Genomic DNA, 16761 nt, shown 5'->3' on the forward strand with positions numbered 1-16761 from the left:
TATTTAGTAGGTCTGGGATAAGGCTTGGACATTTGTATTTTTCAGCATATATTTCAATAGGTTTTATTGCAATACACTACTATATATAAAATAACAACAACAACAACAGATTTAGGGGATCTCTATCCCTCAGAGAAAGATAGCCTCTCTTGTGAAAAGATACTGTAAAGACTTTATCAAACACTTCTGCCATATCCCTGTGGTCAACTCTATTTCATGGTGGAAGTTCTCTTCCTTGATTCATTAGGAGTCAGAAAATTGATGACCCCTTACTTAAAGTCTGTTTTGGCTGCTATAAAAAAAGATAAAATTTAAAAAATAACCACAGATGGGTGTCTTACAAATGACAGAAATTTATTTCTCACAGTTTTGGAGTCTGGAAGTCCAGGATCACGGTACCAGCAGATATGGTGTTTGGTAACAACTTGATTTCTGGTTCAGAAATGGCTCCTTCTTATTGTGTCCTCACATCATGGGAGTGGACTAAGGACTTCTTAAGGGTCTTTTTTTTTAAGATTTTATTTATTTGACAGAGATCACAAGTAGGCAGAGAGGCAGGCAGAGAGCCTGATGCAGGGCTCGATTCCAGGACCCTGGGATCATGACCTGAGCTGAAGGCAGAGGCCTTAACCCACTGAGCCACCCAGGTGCCCCATATAAGAGCATTGATACTATTCATGAGGCCTCTACCCTCGTGACCTGAGCATCTCCCAAAGTCCGCACCTCCTAATACCATCATAAGAGTCATTAGAATATCAACATTTGAACTTGGGGAGGACACAGACATTCAGACCATAGCACTTCTATTTCTCGCTGCTTCTTTTTCCAATCAGTGCATTCCCTTGTTTCTCATTACACACAGACACCTTGATCCCTTAAGGGAAACCTCTCACCAGAACACACACTCTGTGAGTCAGACAGAGACAGCACAGAAGATCCTGCTCCCAAAGCCAACAAGGCTATCTGGTGATGGGAAACATGACGGAGGAAGTATGGAAACAGAGAAACTTTATTTAGGAAAACATTGAGTTTGACATTAAATGTTCTCTGAAAGACTCTAGATCAATTTGTAGAAAATCAACTCAATGGGAAATTAACTTGCTGAAATCTAAATCTTTGAATACATTCCTATGATTATAACCTAAGCATTTTAAAGAGTGTTTGATTTGTTAAAAACTAAAACTTAATGAAAATGGCTTAGCATTTATTATCATCATGGAAAAATGTATTTGGAAAAAGAATATGTTTTGGTTAATAAGTTCACATGCATGGAAGACTCTCCTAAAAGCAAGATTTGGATAAATTGGTAAATTTAGAATCCTAGGTGAATGGCCTCTTTGTAAGTTAATCCTTTGGTCAATCGACTTCTTGAAATATTAACTTGTGGATATTTACCTAGCTTCCCTTCTGAAGTATGTTTCAGCTTTCCTTAGGACAAACCATAAAATCTCTCTCCTTGCCCTGCTTAGCAGGAAAAGCATGAAGGAAGAGATGGTTTTAAGTCTTACAAATTCTTTCAAACAGCCAGACTAGTCTCTTCATCATGCACTTTGAGCCTTTAAAGAAACAAGACTCTCCCCTCATATCGTTTTCTATTTTGGTCCATTTATGTTCTACCTGCTGATTTCTGATGTCCTCAATCATTGCTCTGCTCTTTTTTTTTTTTTTAATGATTTTTATTTATTTATTTGACAGACAGAAACCACAGATAGGCAGAGAGGCAGGCAGAGAGAGAGGAAGGGAAGCAGGCTCCCTGCTGAGCAGAAGCCCCACTCGGGGCTCCATCCCAGGACCCTGGGATCATGACCTGAGCCGAAGGCAGAGGCTTTAACCCACTGAGCCACCCAGGCTCACCTCACCAGGGTGAGGCACCCAGGCCCCTCACCCCGCTCTTTTATTCATCCTGATGCCCCATACAATTTTCCTGAATGTGATTCCCTTATTGTGAGTCAGATTCTTCTTTTAGTTATGCTGCTTCATGGGGCCTGAAAATATCCAGCCCAGTTTGGACCTTCCAAGGAGCTATTATTACCTCACTACAGTATCCGGTCATGATTCCAGTGGGTTCATTCTTGTCATTTCTACCTTAAGTACATTCTTAGAAATTTTGTTTTAAAATTCATAAGTATACAGTTAGAACCTAATAACAGTTAGAACCTAATAACCTAATAACCAGGCATTAATAGTAGTCAGCCTAAAGCACTATTGACACCCCTAAATACATTTGTGTTTAAGTGATATATCAGCCACATAGTGAAAGGCCTACTGAAGAGATCTTGGATTCTCAAGAATGTGATAGAAACAAAGCAAGAAGAGGAATTCCCACTAGCCATCTGGCTAGTGGTAGATCTGTAGAACCCATCTGAGACTTCTTCCTCATGTATTCTTTCCCAGATATCACCAGATTTGTGTTCTCCCCAAAGATCATATGTCAGTTTGGATACAGGTGTGTAGCCTCTGAACACAAAACCAGTAACGCGTATTTTATATATGAATCTAATAACAATGTTGTCCACAAGGGGACACTTGGTATTTAAGCATGCAGAAGGCTGCATTCATTCATTGCAATTGCCTTCATTGAAAAAAGTACAGCATTATCTAGGAGCTGTGATTAATTGTATTTTATTTTTCTTTTGTAAGCATTCAGTAGAGTGATTTTTTTACTTGTGGCTTTTATATGTTCTTTAGTATAGTATAGCAATTACCATTGCTTAAAAGATAGGTGGCTAAAACAGCTTTGTTTTTACTTAGGATAGAAGAAAAGGACTTAAAAAAATTTTAACTAAGAATGTTTGATTTCACGTATGTAAAAGTATCCTGAAATTTCTTATTCTTACCCTGTTGTTTCAATGTACTGTTGGGAAGTTCCAAGCAAATTAAGACACTTGTGTAGGTGAAATATTAAGGACTGATTAACATCAGAAACAAAACAAAGCAACCCCTGTATGATAAGAGAAGAATTAATTTTTATGTATCTAATTTCTTTTTGGTTAATTTCCAGTGGGATCTTCAACTGAGCTATGGCTTTAGTATGTCTTTTCAGGCTATAGTTTTCTAGTATGTGGCCACTGATTATATAATTAGCTAAAACAAGCTCTTTGGAAAGAGCTTAAGTTATGGGTCTTCTAATGGATTATAAGTGATGGGATGAGAGAATATGTGCCCTTGATAAAACCATTTTTAAAGAATAGTTCATTTTGGAGTCAGTAAAATAAAGAAGCAAAATCTAGAATGAATGTTGAAGTTACTATAGTATAATTTTTTAATTTTAGAGGATTTCTGATGTTTATAATAATTTTTTAAATGGATAATTACAAATATCTTGCTTTTAATGACTCATGGTACTTAATGACTAATACAGTTTCTACAAAATCCAGAATGTATTCTCATTTTCTGTCCAGGACAATTTTTTAAGTTAATTAATTAATTAATACCTTTTCTTTAGAGCAGTTTTAGGTTCTTAACAAAATTGGAAGGAAGGTGCAGAGATTTCTCATATACTCCTTACCTCTACACATGCATAGACTTCCAATTATCAACACTATTCATTCCATTACTAGAATGAACCTACACTGACTCATCATAATCACCCAAAGTCCATAGTTTACCTTAGGGTTTACTCTTGTACATTCTGTGGGTTTGGAAAATGTATAATAACATATATCCATCCTTGTAATATAATAAGGAGTATTTTTAGTGCCCTAAAAATCCTCTGTGCTCCACGTGTTCCTTCCCACTATCCACCCCCAGCCTCTGGCAACCACTAATCTTTTTATTGTCTGCATAGTTTTGCCTCTTCCAGAATGTCATATAGATGCAGTCATACGACATATAACCTTTTCAGATCGGCTTCTTTCATTTAGTAATATGCATTTAAGATTCCTCCTTTTTTTAAAAAATTATCTTATTTATTTATTTGACAGACAGAGATCACAAGTAGGAGAGAGGCAGGCAGAGAGAGAGGAGGAAGCAGGCTCCCCATGGAGCAGAGAGCCTGATGTGGGGCTTGATCCCAGGACCCAGGGATCACGACCCGAGCCGAAGGCAGAGGCTTTAACCCACTGAGCCTCCCAGGAACCCCTCCTCCGTGTTTTTTCATGCCTTTATAGTTCATTTGTTTTTAGTGCTGAATAATATTTCATTGTCTGGGTGTATCACAGTTCATTTATCCATCCACCTACTGAAGGGCATCTTGGTTACTTCCAAGTTTTAGCTATGAATAAAGCTTCTATACACATCCATATGCAGGTTTTTGTAGGGACATAAGTTTCAACTCCTTTGAGCAAATACCAAGGAGTGCAATCACAGGATCATATGGTAAGAGTATGTTTAGTTTTGTAAGAAACTGCCAGACTGTAGTCATCTTCTTCTTCTTCTTCTTCTTCTTCTTCTTCTGCTTTCTTAAAAGATTTTATTTATTTATTTGAGAGAGAGAGAACAAGCAGGGGGAGGAGCAGAGGGAGAGGGACAAGCAGACTCCATGCAGAGCCTAAGTCAGAGCTTGATCCCTTAACCCTGAGATCATGACCTGAGCAGAAATCAAGAGTCCTACCCTTAACCGACTGAGCCACCCAGGCACCCCTGCCAGACTGTCTTCGAAAGAAGCTGTACCATTTTGCGTTCGCACCAGCATTATATGACAGTTTCTATTGCTCCACATTCTCATTGGCATTTGGTACTTTCACTGTTGTGGATTTTAACCATTTTTATAGATGAGTAGTGGTATCTCCTTGTTGTTTTAATTTGCATTTCCCTGATGACATATGATATGGAGCATTTTCTCATATGCTTCTTTTTCTTTTTCTTTTTTCTTTTTTTTTTTTTTTTTAGATTTTATTTATTTATTTAACAGACAGAGATCACAAGTAGGCAAAGAGACAGGCAGAGAGAGAGGGGGAAGCAGGTTCCCTCCCAAGCGAGAGCCCGGTGCAGGACCCTGGGATCATGACCTGAGCTGAAGACAGAGGCTTTAATGCACTGAGCCACCCAGGCGCCCCTCGTGTGCTTATTTTTCATCTGTATATCTTCTTCGATGTATTTGTTAAGAGCTTTGGCCCATTTTTAAATCAGGTTGTTTGTTGTTGAGTTTTAAGAGTTCTTTGTGTATTTTAGGTAACAGTCCATTATCAGATGTGTGTTTTGCAAGTATTTTCTTTCAGTATGTGGCTAATCTTCTAATTCTCTTGGCATTGTCTTTCATGGAGCAGAGTTTTTAATTTTAATGAAGATCAGCTTTTATTATTTCTTTTATGAATAGTGCATTTCGTGTTGTATCTAAAAAATATCACCATACCAAAGATCATCTAAGTTTTCTCTTATGTCATCTTGTGATGTTATATAGCAGGAGTTATATATTTTTGCATTTCATTTTATTATTTTTTAAGATTTCATTTATTTATTTATCTGAGAGAGCCAGAGAACATGAGTGGGGGCATGGAGAAGTAGGCTCCCCACTGAGTAGGGAGCCTGATGGCTGGGCTTGATCCTAGGATCCTGGGATCATGACCTGAGCTGAAGTCCGACTCTTAACCAACTGAGCCAGCCATGAGCCCCTAGTTTTGCATTTTACATTTAGGTCTGTGATCCACTTTGAATTAATTTTTATGAAGGGCGTGGCTTAGATTTGTTTGTTTGCATGTGGATGTCCAGTTGTTCTGGCACCATTTGTTGGAGAAACTATCTTTGCTCTGTGGCATTGCCTTTGTTCCTTTGCGAAAAAACAGTTGAAAAAAGATCTATTTGTTCTGGGTGGTCTATTTCTGGGCTTTCTGTTCTATGTATATATCTATCCTTTTGATATTACCAATCTTGATTACTGTAGCTTTTTGGTAAGTCTTGAAGTTGGTAAACATCGGTCCTCCAATTTTTTTCTTTTTCAATGTCATATTGGCTCTTTGAATTTTTTACTTCTATAAACTTTAGAATAAGTTCATCAATATCCATAACATGTTGGAATTTTGATTGAGATTGATTGAGATTGCATTGAATCTCAAAAAAAAAAAAATGATTATGTTGGGAAGAACTGACATCTTAATAATACTGAGTCTTCCTATCCATGAACATGGAATATCTTTTCCATTTATTTAGTTCTTTGATTTTGTTCATCATAGTTTTTTAGTTATCCTTATCCAGATCTTACCCATATCTTTTTAGGTTTATATCTAAGTATTTCCTTTTGGGGTGCTAATGTAAATGATATTGTGTTTTTTTAATTTCAAAATTCTTCAAAATTTCAAAGTTCATTGCCACTATATAGGAAAACAATTGATTTTCATATATTAACCTTGTTATATATAACAAGGTTAATATATGAAAATCAATTGTATATATGGAATATATAACAAGGTTGTCATTTGGCAACCTTGTTATAATCACTTATTAGTTCCAGAGTTTGTTGTTGATTATTTTGGGTATTCCACATGGATGATCATGTTATCTGCAAACATAGTTTTTTCTTAATCTTCCTTCCCAGTCTATACACATTTTATTTCCTTTTCTTGACTTATTATATTAGCAAGGACTTTCAGTGTGATATTGTAAGAAGTGAGAAGGGTCATCCTTGCCTTGTACCATCCGATCTCAGTGGGAAAGCTTCACAATTCTAACCATGAAGTGTGGTATTATAGTTGTTGTTGTTCTTCTTCTTTAAGATATTCTTTATCAAGTGAAGAAAGTTCCTCTCTATTCCTAGTTTACTGCGACTTTTTGGTATAACTGGGTGTTGGATTTTGTCAGTTGCCTTTTCTGCATCTATTGATATGATCATGTGATTTTTGTAGTCTATTGATATGATAAATGCCATTAATTGAGACCCTTTTTTTAATGCTTGCCTTATTACCATGAGGTTGCCCCAATGAACCACCCTACTTTCCTGAGTTATGGCATAATACCAAAGTATAGTGCATCTAAAATTCAACTAGGAAGCAGGCTCAAGGAAGAAAAGTGAGAGGGGACCTAGGAATTCTACTTGTAGGAGTAGTCCAAAGGTTAACCAGAGAAAATAAAATACTTTGTGTTTCTATACTGAGTCTAGGGGAAACAAACAAGCACAAAGCTAGAGATGGTGTGTTAATAGACCGGAGGGATAAGAAATCAAGATGTTAAAGGTGAGGGTGGTTATAAAGAAAGTCAGAAGAACAAGCAAGGGGTCCACATCTGATATGAAGTTTCAGCTTAATAACATTTTCCATATATATCTATAAGTTTATGAAATTAGTATGTTGCCATTTTTTGTTAGATGGATTTACAAATTTATTTACTTATTTACTTACTTACTTATTTATATTTATTTATTTGACAGAGAGAGAGAGAGAGATCACAAATAGGCAGAGAGGCAGGTGGGCAGGGGGGGAAGCAGACTCCCCACTGAGCAGGGAGCCTAATGTGGGGCTCTATCCCAGGACCCTGAGATCATGACCTGAGCTGAAAGCAGAGGCTTAAGTCACTGAGCCACCCAGGTGCCCCCAATTTTATTTATATAGAAATAACTTCAAACTTACAGGAGAAAATGCAAGAATAGTGCAAGAAACTTCTGTTTTCAAGAACCATTTTAGAGTAAGTTGCTATCACTTCTGACTACAATACACAAGGACTTTTTCCTACACAATCATAGTGTAGCCATCAAAATCAAGAAATTAGCACGGATTCTTCACTGCTCATACAGTTTCATCAGTTGTCCCAATAACATTCTTTATACAAATAGGCCCTATTCAGGATCATATATTGCATTTAGTTGTCATGTGCTTTAGTGACCTAAATCAAAATAGTTTTTCATTGATGGAGAATAGACTTTCACCATATCTATCTATCTATCTATCTACCTTTCTATCTCAAATCATTACATTGTACATTTTACATCTTAAAAGTTATAATTTATGTCTTTTATGTTGTAATTGTACATCTTACAATTTTAATTGTTAGACCTCAGTAAAGCTGGGGAAAAAGTAGTTTTTCAGATTTTCTTTGACTTTCAACCTTGACACTTTCAAAGATTCCTTGCTAAACATTTTGTAGAATATCCTAGTATGTGTGTTTAATGAGTCCTTATGATTAAATGCTAATTATACATTTTTTTGTAAGAATGCCACATAAGTCAAATAGTGTTCTTATTTCATCCAGTCAATTGAGAGGTTATTTCAACTTGCCTCATAATTGTTAACATTAACTTTGATCACTTAATTAAGAAGATGTCTGTCAGGCATCTCCATTGCAGTTATTCTTTTTCCCTTTGTAATCAGAAAGCATTTTATGGGGAAGTATTTTGACAGCATGTAAATATACCATTCCATATTGACTTTCATCCACTATTTTAGCATCTGTTGATATTTTTGGTTGATAATTACTATCATGTCCATGACTTTCACTATTTATTAGTCATTGTACTATGGAGAAAATCTTTCTTTTCTCTTTATTTATTTATTTGAAAAATTTAGATCAGGATTAACTCATGGATTTTTATAATTTTATGTTATATACTTTTATTTTTTTAACCCTTTTTTTTAAAAGATTTTATTTATTTATTTGACAGATAGAGATCACAAGTAGGAGAGAGGCAGGCAGAGAGAGAGAGGAGGAAGCAGGCTCCTTGCCGAAGCAGAGAGCCTGATGCGGGACTCGATCCCAGGATCCCAGGATCATGAACTGAGCTGAAAGCAGAGGCTTTAACCCACTGAACCACCCAGGTGCCCATATGTTATATACTTTTATATAATTTTTAGCATTATTATCTAATTTGATACTCAGATTTTCCCAGCTTTAGTATGTTGCCATTTTTAACTTAACACTTTTTAATTTAGGGATTCCTAATAAAAGTACCAGGACAGGTAGCTGACATCTTGTATATATACATCTTGTATATAGCCTGTTTTATAATTCATGCTGTTTGAGTACAAAATTATTGAAGAACTATTAGTGAAGTAGAATGGTGCTTTGTTTGACATATTCACTCTTACATGACTCTATCTGACAAACCCATACTCTTCTTCCCATGTACAAAATTCCTAAAATACTCCCACTTAACGAAATCCAAATGTCCCTTGCAAAATTAGAAATCTATGCTTGGTACCATTAAAGCATTGAGTTTATTGGGATATAAGTTGTGTAAAGTTGTAGAATGTGGTTTTGGTAAAACTGAGCTTGAGGTGTCAAACAAATGTTAAGGATAGGCACACAGATTTAGATTTGGATGTGATATTTATTATCAGAGAAGTGATAGCTTATAATTGAAGTGAATGGATAAGACATATATAGAAGGAGATCTCAGGAGGTGGCAGATTGATTGAGTGATTGATTCTAAAGATTTTATTTATTTATTTGACAGAGAGATAGGGAGAGCAGGAACACAAGCAGGGAGAATGGGAGAGGGAGAAGCAGGCCTCCTGCCTGAATTTTACCTATTTCGTATGATTTCTTCTAGGAGTTTCTAGAGTTTTGGGTCATATCTCACACAGGTGATCTTTAATATAAAAATAACGTGTATTCTAGTAGTTTGTTGATAAGCTAATTTCTTTTAAAACTTAGAATGCATTTTCCCATTGAAACAATATTAAAATGAGTAGGTTCTTTCTCTTTTACATTTATAAAAATGTATTTAACAAATGATATAACTAAACCATATTACTATGGTTATAGTATATACCATATATATGGTAGACTAAGCTAGAAATTCTCCTAGCAAAGGTCTATACAGCAAAAATTTGAACTACTTTCATCACTCCTTGATCATGTCTTCAAAAACCGTTCATACTTGAGCAGTGATTTATTTCATAAGGGTTTAATTTTCTATAAGATAACTCAATTTAACCTCTTAAATTTGTGGGGCTTTCATGGACTTTCTTCTGGAGCAGGTTTTTATTTGGGGAGGGAGACTGAAAGCTATTTATGACACCAGTGCATGGTTTTCAAAGACAAATAAGGCCTGCCTGTGAAATATCACCCAGTTATGTTTTAATGGTAATCAAATATGCAGAGTGGAGAGTTGTCACAACCAAGAGATTTGTATTATCACTGATGTTATTTTAAGAGACAAGAACTTGCCTGTTTCAGCTGACCTAATTATCCTATTGATACAGTTTTTTATATTCTGTAAGTATTAAGTATCTAGGAGAGAATATGTTTTTAGAGAATTAGCTGTTTTTTAGGAGGAGGGTATGAGCTCTAAAATATCTTGCAATTTTGCTTTGTGGAGATTTAAATCAGATGCTTCTGTTTTTCTTTAAATGTTTCTTTTAATAACTTCAGTGACCTAAATATCATGACCAATAACGGTTATGTAGAATTCAGTCTGGAGGGTTTTTTTAATGTTAATGTGGTAATGTGTAAGAATATGAGAAAAAATTGAAGTTACTGCAAATAATTTGTTATTGGTTTAGGGATTAAAGTTTTAAACCAAATTATATAATGCAGTATTTTTCTGGCATTTGGCTAAACCTCTACTCAGCTTCAGCTATTTTGATGAATGACATTTGGCTTGAGATCTTAGTTTCCAGAACTGTCCTACTCTGCAATATTTTCTCAATTTTCCTGGTCATCAACTATTTGTCTGTTCTTTTCTATTGTACTGTTGTTACACTGGTACCAGTCATGTGAAAAATATATAATAATATTGTTTAGCATGGCCTTTGGAGTCAGATTACCTGGATCCTTTTTTTTTTTTTTTTTAAGATTTCATTTTTGAGTAATCTCTACATCCAACGTGGGGCTTGAGATCCAGAGTCTCATGGTCCAATGACTGAGCCAGCCAGGCACCCTAAAATACCTGGGTTCTAATTCCAGTTCTACCACTTATTAGCTGTGTGTCTTTGGACCAGTTACTAAACATCTAATAGATGCAATTTTCTCAACAGTAAAATGGAAATAAATATATTAGCCATCTTCATGGCTTTTATAAGGATTAAATGAAATCATCTAAGGAAAGCACTTAGCACAAGTACTGACTTGGAATATTGTTAGGGTTAAATAAATATTGTAATTATTATTATTGTTATTACTTAAAAAGTACATATTATAGAATTTGAAGTCACAGAATGTTATGAGGTAAAGGCATTTGCCAGTGAAGAAATTTCTTACTATTATTTAGAATATGAGTTCATGTAAAATTTACTATTTATACTTTCAGGAATACTTAAATACATTACTTAAACAGCTAGAAAAAGAGAAAAGAAGGCTTGAAAATCAAGTGAAAGACTGTGCACTCAGACTGGAACAAGAATCAAGGGTTTGTTTTTATTCTACACTAGACATTTCTTTGTAACTGCTATTACTTTTAGTATGTTATCTACAAACTTACTATATTATTATCACAAAATACTTATAAAACTATTTCCTATACTATTTTAAAAAACAGTGTAGAGACATAAACTTTACTTATTAATAGCCTTGCTAGTATTGCAAATCCTCTCTGATGTTGGATTCTTTACTTTTGTATTTTTTTCCTGTAGGCTTACCGCAAGACCAACGATGAGCGCTGTAGGTACCTAGCTGAAATGTCTTGGGTAACTTTTCTTGTCTTACTTCTAAATTTTAAGAGTTTTCTCCTACTGTAAGTTACATTTTTCACTTTTCTAGACTTTTGATTGGTTCGGTTTGGTATACAAACACACATTGGAATTATGGGAAAACATCTACCAAGTTTCTAAATATGAAAGGTAAAAGGAAAATTTATAGGTTTTATAAAAGGAGGAAAAGGAGATAAAATTTGCCCAGATTAAGGGAATATTTTACATACTTGCTTCCTTAGTTATCCTTTTAGTTTGATCTATAATTTCTAGAATTCAAACAAATAAGCAGTTATCCCTCTGCTATCATGAAATTCATGGTATTTTATGTCATAATTATGCACATAATTATGTATCTGTCTTAGATACAGCACTGCTATTACTAGAAAGGATTACTAGAAAGGTTGTATTTACGATACAGGATAGGCAAGTGTGCACATACATACGACAGGACAGGAAAGCGATCAGTAAATTATGGATGATACATATTTTCCATAGTTTTCCATTTGCCTTTCAGTTTCATTTATGATGATGTTAGTATTACTGAGTTTTTGTTTTGATGTTATCAGAGCTATCTTTTATTTATGGCTTCTGATATCATAGTTTAAAAGTCTTTGTTGCAATATTTCATAACATCACATCTTTTTTTAGTACTTGGCTAAATATTTTACATTTATTTAATCCTTGTTAACTTTATTTTGATGTATGTTTCAAAGTAAGTATATGAGTTTAGTTTTCAATGCACACTATCTACATGGAAGTGTCCAGAGAGCAGCTGGATATATGAATCTCAGGGTAGAAAAGATAAAAAATGGGAGATACAGACGTATCTCCCATATTAGCATAGAGATAGTAAATGAAGCCATTTGAATGAATGAAATGCTTCAGGGAGCGTATACAAGGTGAAAAGAAAAGATAGTTTAGAATATAGCTCTGAAGAGTTTCAACAGTGATAGTCAGGGGAGGTAGACCCAAAAAGAAGGTTGGAGTCTTCAGGACATTAACTAGGTGAGGCAAGGAAGTAGAAGACCTTGAGGGCTTGGTTTGCCATAAAATAAGTCTGCTAATTACTAATCTGGCATTTCCAGCAGATTCATGAAAAGATTGAGAGGAAGGGAGTTAGGATTGGGGGTTGGAGCTGATAAAGAGATGTATAAAACAATTTGGGAATGAAAGTCAGGGCAGTGGTGAATAAAGGGAGGCCTGGACTTCTAGTAATGACTAAGATTAAGTTAGAAAATTGAGACAAAATAGAATCAATCCTTGTAGTCTCTTACTTGTAAAACAGTCAGTTCACACTTGATGGTTCCTGGATACTCAGTTGGCATCACTGCTTACTTTTGCAGCACAGGCACCCTCATGCCTTTCCTCAGACCATTACTCCGCCTGGAATTTGCTGCTTTTCATACATGCTAATTCTGCTTCCTTTCGGTTCTAGCATAAATGCTAACTGCTTTACAAGACGTGATTTGAGGAAAGACCACAGATTTTAGAGTCATTTAAATTTGGATTTAAATCCCAGCCTGGTACTTAATTGTAATGCGACCTTTTAGGGCCTAATTTCTTTCCTTCTTGGTAGAATGGGAAATAATAGTATTGTCTTGCAGGGGATTTGTGAGCATTTAGAGATGTAATGTATGTAAAGTGCTGAGTAAAATGCCTAGCCCATAAATATGTTCTAAATTCTAGGAAATGGTGAACATTATTTTCCTGTGTTTTTTGTTTTTTTTCCTGATCTCCCTAGCCTCTCTCTCTGTGACAGGGGCATTAGAATTTCTAGTTGCCTCAGCCTTCCTCCTTTGCCTTTGTTTGTCTGAAAAATTCACTTAGGTGGAATAGGTTCTACTCTGATTATACAGGCTCACTCAGCATATAATCAAAGCCTATTTTAACAGCTTCCCAGGAAGATGTTAATCCTGTTTCCAGTATAAATGTTAATAAGGATTTTCACTCTAGAATGAATTGTTAATCTTTGTAGTCAAAGATGGTTCTGACCATGTAGATATTAGGGTGACCGGAAAGGTCAAGAGATGATCTGCAGTTCTTTCCATGCTGAATACATAAATAATTGATTCTTAGGTAGATAACTAGAGCTATTTGCTGAGACTGCTGTTTATATTTCTGCTGTCTTCACTGTTTTGAATGAAATTGTGCGTTTCCATATCTCAGTGCTTTTCTAATTTATGCAGTATGTATAGAGTACAGACATTGAGTTTTAAGATATATAGGTTTATTGCATTAAAGTCAGGCAGAAAGGCTGCGTAGAACTTGTAACACAATAAACTTAAGTTCTACATAGAACTTTGTCAGTAGATCTGAGATATTGTTGAATATAATGTTTTGGTTTACAGGTAATGAACCTGAGGCTGTTCTGTTTCGTTGTCAGGCAATTCTAATTATTAGAATTGTTAAAGCATCATATGATGCTCCTTATTCTCCTTCCTTAAAACATTTGTTTTGGTTTCTTCCTCTAAAGAACACAGAACAATTCTATACATCTCCTATGTGACAGCTTCTCAAAGATGTGAAACCAACTCTTAAGTGTTTCCATAGTTTTTTTTTCCCTAAACTAAAATATTAAATTACCACAGAAGTTACACTAGCAATTCCTTACATCATAGGTTCCAGACTATCCAGCTGTTTCTGTTGTCTTTTTGGACAACTCTATTTTATTATTGTTTGTTTGAAAATAGAGTTCCCCAGATTTATTTTTATTTTCTTTTTAAAAGATTTTATGTATTTGAGAGAGAGTGGGAAAGAGAGAGAGAGAGGGGCAAAAGGAGAAGCAGACTTCTTGACAACCAGGGCTTCAGATGGGGGGCCCGATCCAGGGACTCTAGGAACATGATCCAAGCTGAAGGCAGACACTTAACTGACTGAGCCACCCAGGAACACTAGAGCTCCCCGGATTTAAATCTAGACTTTAAATATAATCTCAACAGCATAGCTATTAAAATCTTGCCCTCACCATACTCATTTTTTTTCCCTCTGCTGCCTGAGAAATCATTCTGAAATATAGATATGGTGTTGTTCCCTATTTTTTTTTTGAAGGTTTATGTATTTATTTGAGGGAGAGAGGGGTAGAGAGAGAGAGAGAAAATTCCCAAGCAGACTTCCCACTGAGCATGGAGCTGACTTGGGGCTAGATCCCAGGGACCCTGAGATCATGACCTGAGCCAAAATCAAGAGTTGGACACTTAACTGACTGAGCAACCCAAGCACCTCAGTGATGTTCCCTATTTAAAGCCTTCAGTGACTTTGCATTGTCCAGGGGATTTCAACAAAGTTCAGTGTAGTCTACAAGGTCCTTTCCAACACCCAGTGCCTGCCTTTCCAGTTGTGTCCATACTCACACCCTGTACTGCCCCCAGACCAATGACATATATGGTCCCTGCATATGCCATGCTGTCTTATTCTTGTAGGCCCTTCCTGCTTTTTCTGCCTCGAATGTCCTTTCCTTAGCTCTTAATTGACTACTCTTCCAGGCCTCTGATGGCTTGAACTAGCATCTGCTTTATGCTTACAAAGCACCTGTGCAAACCTCTGCCAAAGCAGTGAATTGTACAATCTATTTATCATGCTCCAATAGATTGTAAGAACTATGACTTATCTTTGTGCCCTGGTGCTAAACTAGAAGTGGAACCTAGTGGATGCTCACTAGTGTTTGCTGAGTGAATAAATGAATGAATTTCATCTTCTGGTCCAGTGTGCCCAAAATTGTCCCACTTAGCAAAGATGCTCTAATGTCTTCACAAAGACGCTCATCCCTTCCACCAAAATAAAACAGAAATCAACTTTTATTTTACCCCCTCTTAAGAAAACTACTACCTCAGCTTTCCTTTTCTCAGTCAAACTTCATGCAAGGGTGGATATACTCACTGCCTTGCTTTTAATATTTGACCTCTTTCAACTTTCTGACCCCCAGCACTGGGCTCTGGCACAGTTTACTTTTTAATAGCCAAACATAATGACTCCTTTTCAAGCCTCCTGGCAGTGTAGACATCTCTTAGGAATTTCATATTGCTAACCATGTTCACTTTTTTGAATATCACCCACCTCTTGACTTCCATGAAGTATTTTTTTCCTGGGTTTTCCTATTCTTTAAAGGATGGCCTTTAGTAATTCTCCTGCCCCTTAAAATTTGCTTTCTCAAGTTTATATCCTCAACTCTCTTACTTCTCTGTGTGTTCTTACCGAGTGATCTCATTTACTCATGTCTTCAATTGCCGTCTCTAAGGTCACCAGCCTCAACTCTTCCTGTACTGGAAATTTTATTTACACCACTTATAGGAAGTCTCCACTTTTGTATCACAGAAGTATCTCAAAACAGACAAGAATGAAAATATGATCTTGTTTCTCCATTTCAATATACATACAGCTTCTATTGTTATGTCTTTCTTAAGGAGAGAACATATGTATTATTTATATTCAGTATCTATTACAAAAACTTTTAATGGTCTTTATGTCACAAAGATGATATGATTGTCAAAATTTCCTCTATATTTATTTTAAAAAAATCACATGGAATGTGGGGTTGAGATGAAGGAGTTTACATAATCTTTAGAAACCTTTTAATACTGGAGAAAGCCAAGGGTGCCTGGGTGGCTCAGTGGGTGGAGCCTCTGCTTTCAGCTCAGGTCATGATCTCAGGGTCCTGCGATTGAGCCCCGCATCAGGCTCTCTGCTCGGTGGGGAGCCTGCTTCCCCCTCTCTCTCTGCCCGTCTCTCTGCCTACTTGTGATCTCTCTCTCTTGCTCTGTCAAATAAATAAATAAAATCTTAAAAAAAAAAATACTGGAGAAAGCCAGAATTTCCCATTATTCTTTAGCTTCTCTTATGCATACCACTTAAGGGCCTGGTTATAAAAGAGTTAGTTGAGAATGGACTGTTCCTCTTATCTCCAAAATCAGTCATGAAATAAGAGGACAAATTCTCAAATGTTTGTATTTCAGGTCTCTGACTCATACCAAGTTTTTAAAAGGAAACAGATGGATCAACTGCCTAGAATGAAAGAGAATCTAGTGAAAATGTAAGTCTAACTATATCTTTCCTTTCTAATTAATTATATTTGCATGTGAATGATACTGACAAAACAGGTGTCCATTATATTTTGGAAGTTGAACTTCTAGATTTCATAGCAATGATATAAAATAACAAACAGATGGTAAAAGAACCTAAAGAAATTTGTGCTCTCTACTCACTACTTATATATATTTTTGTAGATCCCAAGAATATGTTTTGTCTTCCAACATGATAAGCTCTTATT

The 16761-nt window shown here is 35.7% G+C and overlaps 1 protein-coding gene across 1 annotated transcript in view; it reads left to right on the top strand.

Moving 5' to 3' along the window:
- Positions 1-16761, top strand: part of LOC116574094 (spermatogenesis- and oogenesis-specific basic helix-loop-helix-containing protein 2-like) — a 118637-nt gene that overhangs the window by 21439 nt on the left and 80437 nt on the right. The window contains 3 exon segments of the mRNA XM_032314617.1: positions 11117-11215; positions 11439-11492; positions 16448-16524. Of these exon segments, the coding sequence (XP_032170508.1) occupies positions 11117-11215; positions 11439-11492; positions 16448-16524 (230 nt within the window).

The sequence above is a fragment of the Mustela erminea genome, chromosome 15, assembly GCF_009829155.1.
Source record: "Mustela erminea isolate mMusErm1 chromosome 15, mMusErm1.Pri, whole genome shotgun sequence".
Classification (NCBI taxonomy): Eukaryota; Metazoa; Chordata; class Mammalia; order Carnivora; family Mustelidae; genus Mustela; species Mustela erminea.